The 14,362-nt window shown below is 52.3% G+C and overlaps 2 protein-coding genes across 9 annotated transcripts in view; one reads left to right on the plus strand and one right to left on the minus strand.

Moving 5' to 3' along the window:
- The window catches only part of MOCS1 (molybdenum cofactor synthesis 1), a 34,524-nt gene extending 28,758 nt beyond the window's left edge, over positions 1-5,766 (plus strand). The window contains exons 9-11 of one of the 3 annotated variants that reach the window (XM_017511773.1): positions 1,617-1,737; positions 2,227-2,289; positions 4,188-5,766. In XM_017511773.1, coding sequence (XP_017367262.1) covers positions 1,617-1,737; positions 2,227-2,282 — 177 coding nt within the window. In that variant the 3' untranslated portion in view covers positions 2,283-2,289; positions 4,188-5,766. The remainder of the gene's footprint in view (positions 1-1,616; positions 1,738-2,226; positions 2,290-4,187) is intronic. The other 2 variants (XM_017511769.1, XM_017511770.1) reach the window with 2 other exon arrangements.
- Positions 5,767-6,391: 625 nt separating this feature from the next.
- The window catches only part of DAAM2 (dishevelled associated activator of morphogenesis 2), a 117,911-nt gene continuing 109,940 nt past the window's right edge, over positions 6,392-14,362 (minus strand). For all 6 annotated transcript variants that reach the window (XM_037732504.1, XM_037732503.1, XM_017511767.2 and 3 more), the window contains 6 exons: positions 14,114-14,282; positions 13,826-13,933; positions 12,213-12,273; positions 10,935-11,066; positions 9,726-9,896; positions 6,392-9,426 (listed from right to left, as the gene is read on the minus strand). In XM_037732504.1, coding sequence (XP_037588432.1) covers positions 9,202-9,426; positions 9,726-9,896; positions 10,935-11,066; positions 12,213-12,273; positions 13,826-13,933; positions 14,114-14,282 — 866 coding nt within the window. In that variant the 3' untranslated portion in view covers positions 6,392-9,201. The remainder of the gene's footprint in view (positions 9,427-9,725; positions 9,897-10,934; positions 11,067-12,212; positions 12,274-13,825; positions 13,934-14,113; positions 14,283-14,362) is intronic.

The raw sequence follows: 14,362 nt of genomic DNA on the forward strand, positions 1-14,362 counted from the left end.
AAACTACATTGTAGAGGGCTTTGGTTCAGAATGTGTTCTGTGGACAGTAGGATGCTGTGTAAGGTTCCTGAACCGGGGAGACATCCCCCATGCATGTTTTATAAGCCACAGGTTGGATGTGATGACAGGAAGACATTTAGGTGACTGTTCGGTGGTTCTCCAAATATGTAAGAGTGTGTGTTGAAGGAAGATTCTGAGAGCTTGGTAATGTTTGCTTAAGGAGGGGAGGAAGGCATCAAGATATCTGGGAGGCCTTGGGATCTTTTACAGTTGTGGGAGGGTGGTGATGGTGGGTTGGATTTAGAGGCATCCAACTTGAATCCAAAAGGAACCATCCAGCAGGTTGCTGAAAAGCTTGGGTTTTTTTTCTGGGCTGGAGATATGGAATTGACCTGGACTGTAGGTGGGGTCTGTATCTGTGAGGTCTTGGCAGGAAATGGAAGATGGGATTCTGAAGAGAATGTAGTGAAGAAGCTATTTATAGCATATAGGATTAAGGCGATCAATAAGGGATACTGAGGTACTTGGGACCAGCAGCAGCAAACAGCTGTTCCCACTTAGGCAGGCCAAGGGAGAGGCGTTGATGTCACTGTAGCCCAGGAAGGACTGGAGCCTTAGAGAGGCTACCTCACTGACACTTGAGCTGTGCAGAGAAGCAGCTGCTGCCCGGATATCAAAGCAGGGAGGAAGCAGGGGAGAAGTGCCTCAAGGTCTGTCTTTCCCTTTACCCCCTGATCTCCCAGGCAGGAGCCAGCTGGAGGGGGGCCCAGCAGATGAAGTCCACAGGAGGAACCTCTTTGTTGCAGAGAAGGGAACCCTGGGGCTGGTGGGGGAGTTGAGGAATGAGGTGAAGCAATTAGAACGATCCTAGATTTCACTTCTGTTTTATCTTCCCCAGTGGTCTCTGCCCTCAGAAGCTTCTCAGACATTCTTCTTTCTCTGTGGCCACAGTGCCTTGTGCAGAGCTGGCACCGAGTAGATGCTTTATAAGTTTTGGTGGAAGGATGGTAGGTACATTGATTTCTGGGGCTGCCTCATCCCTTACAGAAGTTGGGAAGCATTGAGCAAGTTTGAACGACCTTAAGTTGTCATCCCCACCAGCCCTCAGCTGAAGCTTCCAAGCAGTGATCGCAGGCTCAGATAAGTACAGGGCAGGCAGGTGACATCCACAAGTGACTTGGAGGGGCTGAGGTGAGTTGGGATGTGTGTGACACAGCAGGGGGTAGGGGACTTCCAGGACACACACAGCTCCAGCTGACTGGGGACCATTCTCATGGTGGTAAACAGGCCATTCCAGCAAGGGTCTCAGGAGAAGGTACGGATCTGGATTTTTATGTGCTATCTCTGTTGGCATCTACTTAGTTTTTTCAAATACACTGAGGGAAATATGACTCACTCACATACAGGCATTGGGAAGTCCAATTTTGGATCTTGCTCTTGTAGCCTCTCTGACCTCCCTACAGCACCTCTGTCCCTCACTGCTGGGGGCCCTGCCATGGGAGGCCTGGGCCCTGGTGCCCTTCCCTGGGGAATTCAGGGAAGGAGTTAGCTGCTCAGAGGCCAGAGGCCAAGGCTCTTAGCGATAATGAAGGCATGTTGTCCTCGCCTCCGTGTAGGTCTGCCTCTTTGGAAACTCTGAGGTATCTCTGCGGGATCACCTGCGAGCTGGGGCCTCTGAGCAGGAGCTGTTGAGAATCATCGGGGCTGCTGTGGGCAGGAAGAAGCGGCAGCATGCAGGTAAGGGCAGGGTGGAGAGGGCTGGCCTGGATGGTGAGATGCCCAAGGAACACTTAGTAGGTAGCTGGAGGGAGTCAGCCTCATCCCCACTAGCACTCACTCTTGTTGGCCCTCTGGACTCGGGGTGCAGTGATGGCTCTCCTTCTTTGGGGAAATGTCATAGCAGAGGCTACACAGGAGAGGGGACCCCCGATTCTCTTGGGCTGTTTTATTGGGTGGGGAGGGGGGGAATGACATTGCTTCTCTCTCATCCCACATGTTGCCTTCTGTTTATGGAGGGCAGGATCCTGATGTCCACAGACTGGTCCTCTGGGCTCAGCCATGAGCAACCTCGCAGTGCGCATGTGGGGGCCTTTTGTCAGGGCGCATATAGCTGAGTGCATGTGCTGGGGCTGTCAAGCACGTTCGTTTCAGTGAACTTTGCTCTCCTCACCCTCTCTATCCCCTTCCCCTGCTTTCTTCTCCCTCCCCATCTTTCCCTCACCCCAGGCATGTTCAGTATTTCCCAGATGAAGAACCGGCCCATGATCCTCATCGGTGGGTGACCCATCAGTACGTAACCACTCACCCTTGTCATTTGGGGATCCCGTGGGGTGGGAGCCATGCCATAGGCACCCCCAGCTCCTGCATTTCATGCTGATGTGCTCATCCTTGTGTGTGTTCTATTCCTCCTTCATCTCTTCTTAACCTTCAAGGTTCTGTGGTTTCTTCCCTCCCTGTTCATCATCCCCCTTACTATATCTGCCACAGAAATGAACCTTCTGTCTCACCAGAAATTGGAGCAGAGGGATGGTCCACCAGATTTAAAGATCACTAAGTTAGCGGCTCCCTGAGAATTGAGATCCCCGTTAAAACAGAGGCCTTTTCCTCAGCTCTAAAATCTCCCAGTTTGGATACCATGACGGGTGTCCTCTGTAGTATAGACTGATCCATGCACCGTGTTATCTGGCCATTAGCCCCTACTGGTGGATGTGTGGCCACACATCTGTGCTGGGCTGGGCAGAGCTTGAGGCAGCAAGTTAATAATGTTACTCACCTTTCCACGGAGGAGATGGCCAAGACTTCAGCTTCCCAATTCCTTAACTCTCGGGATTATCTGCATAGGACGTATCACTGTGTGTAGGATGCTTCAAACAAAAGTCCCCCTTTTTAAGGCCTTATGTGGTCTCCTACCCCTGGGGGCTGGGCTAGTCACTGAGGAGCTGTAGGGTGGCTGTTGCCCCTCTGGCATGGTGCCCAGATTAGAGCAGGTGAGGCCTTGACCCTTTGCCCACAGTCAGGTCTGGGCCCCCTGAACTGTGCCACTGGCAGGAGGGAAAAATGAGACGAAAGATCCTTTTTGTAGAGGTTGGAGCAGAGTGAGCTCAGTGGCCCAGAGGAAAACAGGCTAGAGACAGCCCAAGGACCATCTTTGCCCACCACCTGCCCAGGAAAGCAAAGGCAGCTCGCCATTGGGAGGAAGACTCTTATCTCTTCTCCTCCCTCCCCCAGCATCAAAGTCCTCTTATTGCGCCCTGATGCAAGCTGAGGCACCTTCATGGCCTGGACAGCATCTCCCCAGAAGGGAGGCTGCACCTCTGACATTGACAAGTCCAGGGCTTAGAGTATGATGGGAAGCTGGGGAGCATTTGCTTCATACTTTCAGAGACACTGGGTAATTAGTCTGCTTTCTATACAATCAAGAGTGGCCTAGAACAGGGCATCTCAGAATGCATGTGAATCACTGGGGATTTTGTCATTTGGATTCTGACTTGGGAGGTCTGGGGTGGGATTCTGCATCTCTTGTGAGTTCTCAGGCAGTGCTGGTGCTGCTGGTCCATGAGCCAGCCACCCTTTGAGTAACAAGAGCCTGCGCCGTTCCCCAGACCCCCTCTGCACCATCTGAATCAGGCCATCAGTTTGTGTGCACTTTTGATGTGCTTGAGGGGATTGAAAAACATTTAAGTAGATCAAGTATTCCTCTTATTATCTTGTCTGTAAACTAAATGGTTATATTAACTCTGCATGGAGAATGTGAAGATGAAAATAAGTGTAATTGGTAATTTAGGGTGAGACCTAGCTCTAGGTTTAAGAAAATTGAAGGGACATTCACAGGTCATGTGATCTGGGCCTCAGCTTGCTGCTGCTTGAGAGAACTTGAGAAATGAGAAGGTTTTCATGAGGAGGGGGCCCGGAGTCACCCTGCGCCACCCTGGCACAGCAGTGTCTGGGAGGGCTGTTACCCCATCCGTCACTGGGTGAGAAGGGCTGTGAACTGGGACTCTGGATGCAATCTATCTGTGGATCTTCTGTTTTGTCTCTTCCCGCTAAGCTTTTTGTTCTTCATTCCTCTTTCCCCTCACTGTGAAAGAGAACTTGAGGTGGGATAGGAAGAGGGTTGGGGAGTACAGGTGGGAAAAATAATTGCCTTTTGGACTTAGTCTTTCTTCTCTTTTCTTCTTGACTTGCAGAGCTATTTTTGATGTTCCGTGATTCCCCACCAGCCAATCCAAGCATTTCCTCCTGGGATGCCCTCCATGTTGAGGGTCTAAGATCCAGAATGAGTTTCTCCAGCCAGATGGCCACTTTATGGAAAGGATACAGGGTCCCCCAGACCCCTCCTCTAGCCCAGCAGCAGCTGGGGTCTGGCTCCTTTCAGAGACACTACACTTCCCATGCAGACTCAGATGCCAACTCAAAGTGCCTTAGCCCAGGTTCCTGGGCTTCTGCTGCCCCCTCAGGACCCCAGCTAACCTCAGAACAACTAACTCATGTGGACTCGGAAGGACGGGCAGCAATGGTAGACGTGGGCAGGAAGCCAGACACAGAACGGGTGGCTGTGGCCTCAGCCGTGGTCCTCCTGGGGCCTGTAGCCTTCAAGCTTGTCCAGCAGAACCAGCTCAAGAAAGGAGATGCCCTGGTGGTGGCCCAGCTGGCTGGAGTCCAGGCAGCCAAGCTGACCAGCCAGCTGATCCCTCTGTGCCACCACGTGGCCCTGAGCCACGCCCAGGTGCAGCTGGAGCTGGACAGCACACGCCATGCCGTGGAGATCCGGGCATCTTGCCGGGCTCGGGGCCCCACCGGGGTGGAGATGGAGGCCCTGACCTCTGCTGCAGTGGCCGCCCTCACCCTGTACGACATGTGCAAGGCTGTCAGCAGGGACATCGTGTTGGAGGAGATCAAGCTCATTAGCAAGACTGGTGGCCAGCGCGGGGACTTCCATCGGGCTTAGCTCCTTCCTGCCATTCTCACCCATGGCCCAGCCAGGCCTGGAGATGGGATGCAATTTGGGCTGAGGGAAAGAGGTCAGGTTCCTTTAATCACGGTCACTGTTTACCTTGAGCAGTAAACCCGAAGAGAGCCTGCTGTACTACTAGGCCTGCTGCTAGATGATCTCTAATGATCAATGGAGCTTCCTTTCTTTAGGGAAGATACCAGCAGGCCCTCAAGCCTTCCGGGACAGACACTAAGGTCATGGGAGCGGGACTGCAGCCAGCAATGCTAGGTAACTGAGAAATCATGTTCTTTGTGGACTATTGCAGACCACCAGTTTCAGACAGTCCAGCCCAGAACTTTTCCTTCTCATTTTGGGTTTTCTCTTCTCCTGCCCTCCTGGGGAGAGATTAAGGGCTCATTAAGCAGAGGAGCCCACTTTGAGGAGAGCAGAGCACAAGCTTGACTGAGTAATGCATCCCAGCTTCTCCCCAGCAGCTCTGCCTCCCTCAGTCCGTGAAGCCGCAGCCCTGTCCTGCCCTGACTTCATCTCTCCTTCTGCCCAAGTCTGCGTCCCTTCAAACTTGCAGGCTTTCAGCTTAACCGCTGCCCAGTCTTGCTGGCCCCCTTTCCTCAGGACCCCTCCTCTGAAACAGGATATGCACACATGGGTCACAGCCCTAAGGACTCCTGATGGACCACGCAGCCCACACCTGGCCCTGCTCATGGCTGTTTCACCCACCCCTCTTGATTCTGGAGCATATCAGGGAAAGAAGACGACGATAGATTGCCTTCACCCTCACAGCGCACAAATAAAGCTATGATGCCAACTTTGCAGATGCAAGAATGAAGACACTGTGTAGGTAGGGCACCGGGCTGCTGCCATTTCACAGGGAAGGTTGTACCTATTAACCCTATCCCAAGACACATTGCCCTGGGGGAAGAAGGGGCATATTCTCTGTATAGCCCCATTGTGGGAGAATGTGAAGTGAAGTGGGAGGCATAGAAATGCATCATGTAAGGGAAACTTTTTGTCAGGTGGTGGCCAGGGTTGTTCAAAGCTCATTGCTTGCATCACCTCCTACTGGAGATCAGAGAGGACAATTAGACGCTCCTGGTTTTCACATCCCCAAACACTGTTCTGGCCTGCTGGGCTCTCTAATTTGGTTAGATGTCTTTGGGTCTATCCTCAGTGGTGCCTCCTGCCTGCCTCCCCTCTGCCCTCTGCCAAGGTGTGCTGGCAAATGTTGAACAGTCAGCTCTCCGGTAAAGACCATTTCTGTTATTATAAATACTCCCACGTGGCGTAATTGCAAGCTACCAATGTAATGTCAAATGGCTTGCCAAATTCCTGAAAATGCGAACAATTGGTTCTCAGAGCTGATACAAGCTGGCTCCAGGATACCACTCCTAGCCCACCCCAAATCCCCTCATAGGAAGGAGGCACAAGTTTAAAGGCAGAATGGATAGGGATGGTATGAATTTAATATTTTTTAGTATTACAATATATTCTTATAAAAAAGGTGCAAGTGAAAAAGGACACTGCAGACTTTGTCCATTTAGCCTCATTTGTCATCGGAGGCAGCTGGTAAGAATAGCCTTGGTGTGAAGGCATCCCTGGTAGAGGTGGGGGGAGATGGCGACAGCTCCTCAGTTGGTGGGAGTGGGGAGAGGCTGGAACAGACCCTTCCCCATTCACCTGGAGAATCTTCTCCTCCCACTGCCCTAAACACTTTATTTCCATCACAGGGCAGAAATGCTGCTGCTGAGAAGGTTGCATTAGGTTGATGATGAATTTTACATTGGCCAGGAAATTAGACAGCTGGAGAAACTTAAAGGTGGCAGGAGTGGTGGGGAGGACATGGAAAAAAGCAAGACCAAGAAACATTAAGAGGCGAAGACATTTAACATATTAAGGATCAGCTCAGCCACCCGCATTGGGCACCAGCCCCTTCTGAGTTGAGTATGAGTCCGTGGTGCAAGGCACTGTTGGAAACCTGGCTACAGTGGCATCTAGAACCAGAGCCACTGGCCAGATCTAGAAAATAATAAATAAAAAAATATCTTTTAGAGTGAGAAGGCTGGGCTCTGGAACAACGTATTTGTGCCCTCTGTCAGCAGTTAAACCAGATTCAGCTTTTCTGAAGATCAAATGTGTCTTGAACAGCTTCCGTAGTCCTTGTCTTTGGAGGTGCGTATCCAGTCTTCCACGGTGGATGGGAAGGCCAGACGCACTTGTGGAGCCCTCCCCTCTTCCCTGCCCCTTGCCCCTTGGGGGTTAAGTTAACATCAGCCTAGCCAGTTTGGGAGAGGACATTTAGAGGTCTCACCCACCACCTATCATCCCAATGCCTGTGTTGCAGTGGGAGCTCGGGGGGTGCAGATGGGTATAGCCAAACTCTGCAGCTGCTCTGCCTGGAAGCCTTCATCTTTGCCCTCACCTGGGTTCCAGGATGGCCTCTTCACACCTGTGTCAGCCAGGCTTGCACTTGCTCAGGTCCCTCCCACCAGAACACACGCGCTGCCCGCCCCCTCAAACCAACACACATGCTGGGCTCATCAACACTGGGTTTCTTCCCCCGCAGCGACTACAGTCCCAGCCCCAGGAGTCTGATGCAGGTGAAAGGCAGAAGTAGAGGCAGCTGAGAATGGGCCCAGCTCACCAGTCTCCACTGGCAATAACCCTGAGCCGGTGATTAGGTTGGAAAGTGAGAAACACAGGGAAGGGCAGAAGAGCCAAGAGCTGGTTGATGGTAGAGGTCAAGGCAGGACCAGTCTCACAGAGGATGAAAGGTCAACAACTCGGAGCACAGTACTGAAAATAAGAGCCTTCATGGAGTTTTAGAAGAAAGGAGTTTTGTCTAGGTACGGCCATCCCATTTACCAAGGCCAGCACGACATGGACAACATGGAAGGTAGGAGTGGATGGGAAGACCAGAAGGAGCCCCTTGTAAGGCTGAAGAACCAAATTGGGCACAAGAGGTGGGGATGTGCCCCCCCCCCCAGCCCAGGCTTCCTCCTTGGCCCCTTCAGGCATGTGCTCCCCAGAGGATGTCAGCCTTCCTCCTCCATCACCATCTCCTTAGTTTCCCTCATCTGAATGCCTCAGAGGGGATACCCTTAGAGACAGCATCTTAACCCAAAGTGCAGCTCTGGCCCTCAGAGACCTCAGGAACCAACTCTCCAGCGCCAGTGGACACATGGTTCTAAGTGGCTGCCTACAGGCTGGACAGAGGCCACTGTGGTTTCTGCCTTGAGGCTGTTAGATAAGTGGGTGGGAGGGCCTGAACTATTTATATGAAGTAGAGAGCTGTGGGATGGAGCTAAGTATTCAAGTGCTGCCCTCTGTCGAGGGGCCATAGGGGACTCCAGGTTAACATTTGAGGTCACTGTCTGGCTTCACAACAATGGCCAGGTGTCCGGGAGGTGGGGACGTGGGATATGCCCAAGGCATGAAGTGTGGTGATGAATGAGGTCTTTCTTGAGCCCCTCCCTTACCAGATTCATCAAGCACCTGGTAGTGAGCCATAACTCTGGAAGCCCATAGGTGAGTCTTCTTCTAGGACTGTGGATTAGTAGACAGATGGAGGTGAGGGGAGGAAAGGAAGGGAGACTTAAGACATGCAGAGAGAGGCCAGAGGACTTGTGACATGGGCAACAGATACTGCTACTCTGTCCTGAGGGCTTTGGTCCCTGCATCAGCCTTCTGACACTGTTCTCTGGAACCTACCAGAGCTGATCTAACTAGAATATATAATGGCGCCTCTGTTTGCCTTCAAGAGGAAGTTTGCCCCAGGTCGATGTTCTGTTGAGCCTCCCGTTGAGGGGCAGGGTCTGGATTTCCTCTCGGGGCCCCTCATCATCATTCCCGCTGCTGCACAGGAAATCCGGACAAGGCCGTGGACCTCTCCAGTGCGGATCTGGAACTGTTGTGTGCCAGCATATGGGGGTGCCCATGGTAGGGGATGGGGAGCAGGGCCCTCTCAGCCTGGGGTTACCTGGTTGGAGGCTTTCCAGGGATGTCCCAAGCCAGCCTCAGAATAAGCCCTGGGGCCAGGACGCAGAAGGAATCGTGTGAAGGGGAGATGAGAGGAGCCCCTTAAGGTAAGTGTGGGGAGACGCCTGGTCTGGCCACACACAGCCCCCCACCCCAGGACCCAGCCTAGGGTTCTAAACCAAGCACCAAATGGTTGAACTATCACCACCGCCTCCGCTCATCCCCGTTCTCACCCGGCCCTGTCTACCGGCCTCCCATGTGGCCAGTTCCCCAGGTCAGTAATGGAGCCGGTTTATTGCCCGCTCCCGGGTGACTTCCAGGGCCTGGCTCCCTGATCGCTTGCGGCTGCGCTTGAGCTTGCATAAGTCCTTGTCAAAGACCTCCCCGGAGCGCAGGGCCGACACCAGGTCATCGAACTCGCCTCCCTCCTCCAGCGAGCTCCCCGCAGCCAGGACCTTCCGCTGCCGCTGCCACCGCTCACGGTCCCTCTGCTCCTTCAGCTGCGGGTGGGGTGCCGGAGGCAGGAACCCTCTTAGAGCGAGGGTCTGAGATCAGGGCAGCCCCTCAGCCCTGAGCTAACTCCCAGGCCATGGCCATGCTGCCGACCTGTATCTGTTGGCCCCACTCTCCTCCTGCCTAGGACATACAGGCTTCCCCGCCTCACACTGCTCTCTTCCCTCAGGCTAGGAAGAAGTTTCTGTCTCCTGGGGCTGATACCCACCCCTATGGCATGGCCCAGTCCCTGCCCTCCTCCCATGCACCCATCTCCCCTTAGTCCCAGGCCCAGCACACCCCTCACCATGGCTTCCATGCGCGCCCGCCGCTCCTCCTCCTCCTTCCTCCGCCTCATGGCCTCTAAGTCCTGCCGGGCCTCCGAGAAGGCCTGCAAGAAGGTGTCAAAGATGCCAAAGAATTCGTCCGGCTGCATTTTGCTGTCATGCTCCCCGAAGTGCATCAAGGCCTTGGCGAACTGTCAAGGGAGAGAGAACAGGGTTGCTGGAAAGTGCCGGGAGCATGCTGGGCACAGCCCCTGAGGTTAGCTGGGTTCCAGCCACAGAGCCCAGTGCAAGGCTGGGGACAGCTGGCACAGGGGGCAGGGCTGGAAAGGGCGAGGAAACAAGGCTAAGGATAGGCTTGAGGCTAACACCCTGGGCAGGTAAAGAGTTGGGCTCACTCACAGCCCAACTCGGAGCCAGCCCCAGGCCTGGGGTGGGCCTGGGATCAGGCGTATAGACCTTGGGAAGCCCTTCGTGAGGTCAGGAAAGCACATGGCAGAACTCAGAACTTCAGAGATCCTCTAGTTATCTGGTTAATAACTTAACCCCTCTGTGCCTCAGCTTCTTCCTCTATAAAATGGGAGTAATAGAATCTACATCATAATGGTATTGGGGGTTAGATGAGTTAGTGGCTTTACTTCTGTATGCCAGGCACTTAAAGGTACCATTGCTAATTGAGCCCACTCTGTATCCACCAAGAAAGATCTTGCTACTCGGTGCTTCATGGACCAGCAGCAGGTTCACCTCCTACAAGCCTGTTAGAAACACAGAATCTCAGGCTTCCTAAATGAGAATCCGTGTTTTAATAAGATCTGCATGCATGAGGTCCCTGGGCATGTTAGTGTGAGAAGCAGTAGAGGCATAGCAATCAGGTCCACTGCTAGGCTGTGGTGTCAGGATTCTAACCCAGTTCTATCATTTAGAGCTGGGCAATCTGGGGCAAGTTACTTAACCTCTCTGATTTCACTGTTCATATGTGCCAAGTGGGAAAAAGTAGGTGGTGACACACCTTTAAAACACTTAACATGGTGCCTGATAGCTGATAAATGTACCACCGTATTTGCAGCATATGGTTTCCATTGTTGGTCTTGTTAAGAGTGAGGAGATAGTTTTCCCTCAAAGCTCTGTGACTCTGCTTTTGTCCCTCCTGGGCTGTCTGCAGTAGGAATGGGTGAAGAAGCTTGTTTAGATAAGGCTGGGTTGGCAAGCAGTGGGGGTTGGGGCACCCTTACCTTGTCCCTGGCCTCATTTAACTGGTCCTCCAGCTCTGAGAAGCTGAAGCTGGACACCGTGATGAAGTCGCTCATCACGGGGACAAACTTGTCATTGGGCTCCCGCACCTGGCGCCTCTGATACTCCAGCTCCTGAAAAGGGAGAGTAAAGTGCTGCTGAGACTGGTGCCAAGATGAGCGTCCGGGGAACAGGGGTCACAGCATCTCCCATCCTTCTTGTCACTCACATCGAGCCCTTTGGAAGAGGGAACACCCTGCATCTCAGAGTTCTAAGAATGGTAAAGACTATAAGCATTAGCAGCCAGCCCACCCTGCCATCTTTCTTTCTCTAGAGCGCCAAGACCCAGTGTGTGACCTGGGGCCAGCAGCATCACCTGAGAAATTGAGAAATACAAAATGTCAGACCCACAGGATCAGAAGCTGCATTTTAACAAAGCTCATTTTTACAAGACTCCAGGTGACTCATGCACAAATTAAAGAGATTTTTCTAAAGCCCCCAGCTGATTCACAGGCTGCTGGTCCATGGACCACACTTTGAGCAGCACTTAACAGGACTCTACAATTGTAAATTTGGAAATCATCTTCCCCCACCATCGCGGCGACAAAACGTACTTTCTCAGACTCTAAAGTCTGTTCTCCCCTTACCCACTTTCTCTCTCCACAGAGTAGGTAGGAAGGATCTCTTGTTCCTAGGTGTGAATGATAACATGATAACACTTAGAGACAGCCCCATACTGGGCCAGTCTGCCTCACTTCCCCACTGCTCTACTGGTGTTTTCTGGAAGCCTAGGGCCAGAGATAGTACTAGCTGAGAAGCTGTCAGAACAGGAATGGTGAGAACAAGAGACCTGGCTCCTCCGCTGGCCCAGGAAAGAGGCAGAGAGACATAAGGAAGAACTTTCTGGGGACATGGGTCTCACTGACACATTGTGTGCTTTCTGCCCCTAGCTGGCAGTCAAGGGATGAGGATTTTCTTTCCCATGCACTTGAATCCAGCATAGGCATGGGTCAAATGTATGGTTCATTCTACTCCGCTGCCAAATAGACACAAGTTGGATGGTAACATGGGTATAATCTCAACCCCTTTTAAAAGGCTCAAATGTAAGCCCTAGTCATCCAGTCCTCCTTCTGGAGGGCTGACCCTGTGCTAGAGGCTGTTCCCACTGTACCTGTTGTTCTATGTCCCTGTCTAGCAGCTTGAGGTGCAGTAACAGACAGCATGAACAGTGGTTTTCTGACAGCAGCCCTCACCCAGGTAGGCGTTGACAAGGTACTCACCACCTCCACCGCTCTCAGGCCCTTCCTGAGGTTGCCCACCTCCTTCTCCAGCTCTGCGAGGCTGTGAGGAGACACACACGGAGGGGAATGAGGACCATCTGCTCCAGCCTTGAGGTGCTGAGGCTGGTTCAGGGAGAGGGCAGAGCCAAGCACAGTGGCCTGGGAGTCAGTGTACCTGCGTTCCAGCCTTGCTGTGACCACTGATGTTGGCCCTGGCAAAGCCCCTCCCCTTCCTGCCTCTGTGCATCCATACTGCAATCTATAGATCTTTCTAGATCAGAAGTGTCATGCTGCAATATTGGAAGGTTTCCAACCGGTGGCCTCTGGCTTAGATCTAGTTATCTTGATTACTACCAGGTAATGCTTGTAAACTCTTTACGTGATCCTGCAAGTAACAGCACTGGATACCAGTGAGCTATTTACCATTATGTTTCTGGTTCTCCTGGAGATGGCATCTATCAGCCTAGATGTTGAGGTCTGATGTCCTGCCTAGTGCATGCTGTAATGCCGTACCCACATTTCCTTGGACCATCCATTGTAGGGCCTGATCTCGACTCTTCCAACTGTGGGCACCATCTTTTTGAGGCCAAGCTCCTTCCACCTATACCTATGGCCAGAGAGTTATTCCCTGTCCCTGTAGAGCCCTTCAGCTCATTACTGACAGGAGGTGCTGTCTGATTGCCCCAGCCACCTTGCCCTTTGGTTGGGAAAACTGATGTAAGTATCCACACAGTCTCCCTGAATTCCTCATGGGGTTAAGCACCAATTGCCTGCAAGTGGTAACTGGCTGAATAATGCTTGTTACTGGCATTCTATCTCTGGCTCCTTTCCCCATTCTTTCCTTCTGGAATCATCTCTGAAATAAGGATTTCAGAGCAAATTGTCTTTGTTTTGGTTCTCCCAGAAGCAGACCCTGAGACATGGCCCATTCCTAGTCGGCCTGAGGCAGGATGAGTAGTCAAGGAAGTGACCATGTTCTTGGGACACAGTAACTGTGGTGGTGACCATACAGTCAACACAATAAACCTCAGCATTCACACTGTAATTGCACTCATTCAAGCAAAGCTATCTTCAGTAGGGACTTCCCCTTCAGAAAGCATGTGTGTGTTGATTTTTCCTGTCTTCAAACTGATGATCCTTTGCCCATTATATAATAGTAAATATGACAGCGAAACACACACCCCTGGGTGGAGATTTAAGATGCTAATGGGACATGAGACGTATGAAAAAGCAGGTACAGCTACTGCTCATGTGCCCCCAGAGAAGCACCCAGAACTTTCTTCCTAATATCTCTTCCCACCTCCTTATGAATAACCATATAACTCTCCCATCATGGGAGTCTTCCTATTACAGCCCTCATCCTTATAAGCAGCCCTCCCTGAATCCTCTCTCTTTCTCAGGGTGTATCTGCACCTAACTTACAAGACATTCTTTTTCTTTTGCAATACATTGTTCTATGCTATATCCCCTTTACTGTGTGTCTGTCTAAACTCTTTTAAACTGAGAAGACAAGAACCGAGGTCTCACATCAGCCATTAACAAGCCCAGAGTAGGCCCCAAAAGAGGAAAGTAAGACCAGAGTGAGGGTCATTACGGGGAGAAGGAAGTCTCACTTGACTTTGGCGGCTTCTGGTAGATGCTGCAGCTCCGAAGGCATGTTCAGGATATCAGGAAAATGCTTCTCCAGGATCATGATCAGGTAATGGAGCAGAGAGATGTTTCTGTGGACAAAAGTCGGGTTAAGGGTGACAGAGGAAACTGGGCATAAGGGTCAGGCGGAAACTAGACTGGGGAGTTAAGAGAAAGGGGTGATGAGTCTTAGGATGTTCCCCTCCTAATGGGAGAGCCCAGGGTAGGGTGAGATAGAGGCCAAGGAAGTGACCAGGAGGGGAGGTGCTCACCTGTCAATGCTGGACTTGGTGTCGGCGATCTTGTTGAGGCTGGCCACCCGGAACCCGTAGGCGCCTCCACGCTGCCCTTTGTTCATGAAGTTGCCTATGGCGAGGATGACCTCTAGCATCTGTCTTAGACGCTTGCTGCGGACCAGCTCCCGGGAGGCCAACAGGATGGCTGGGAGAGGAGACACCGGTCACAGCCATGCGTGGGCCAGGCAGGGCAGTGGGTCCCCTTGCACCCCAGGAGGATGCCAC

The sequence above is a fragment of the Cebus imitator genome, unplaced genomic scaffold (genome assembly GCF_001604975.1).
Source record: "Cebus imitator isolate Cc_AM_T3 unplaced genomic scaffold, Cebus_imitator-1.0 Scaffold451, whole genome shotgun sequence".
NCBI lineage: Eukaryota > Metazoa > Chordata > Mammalia > Primates > Cebidae > Cebus > Cebus imitator.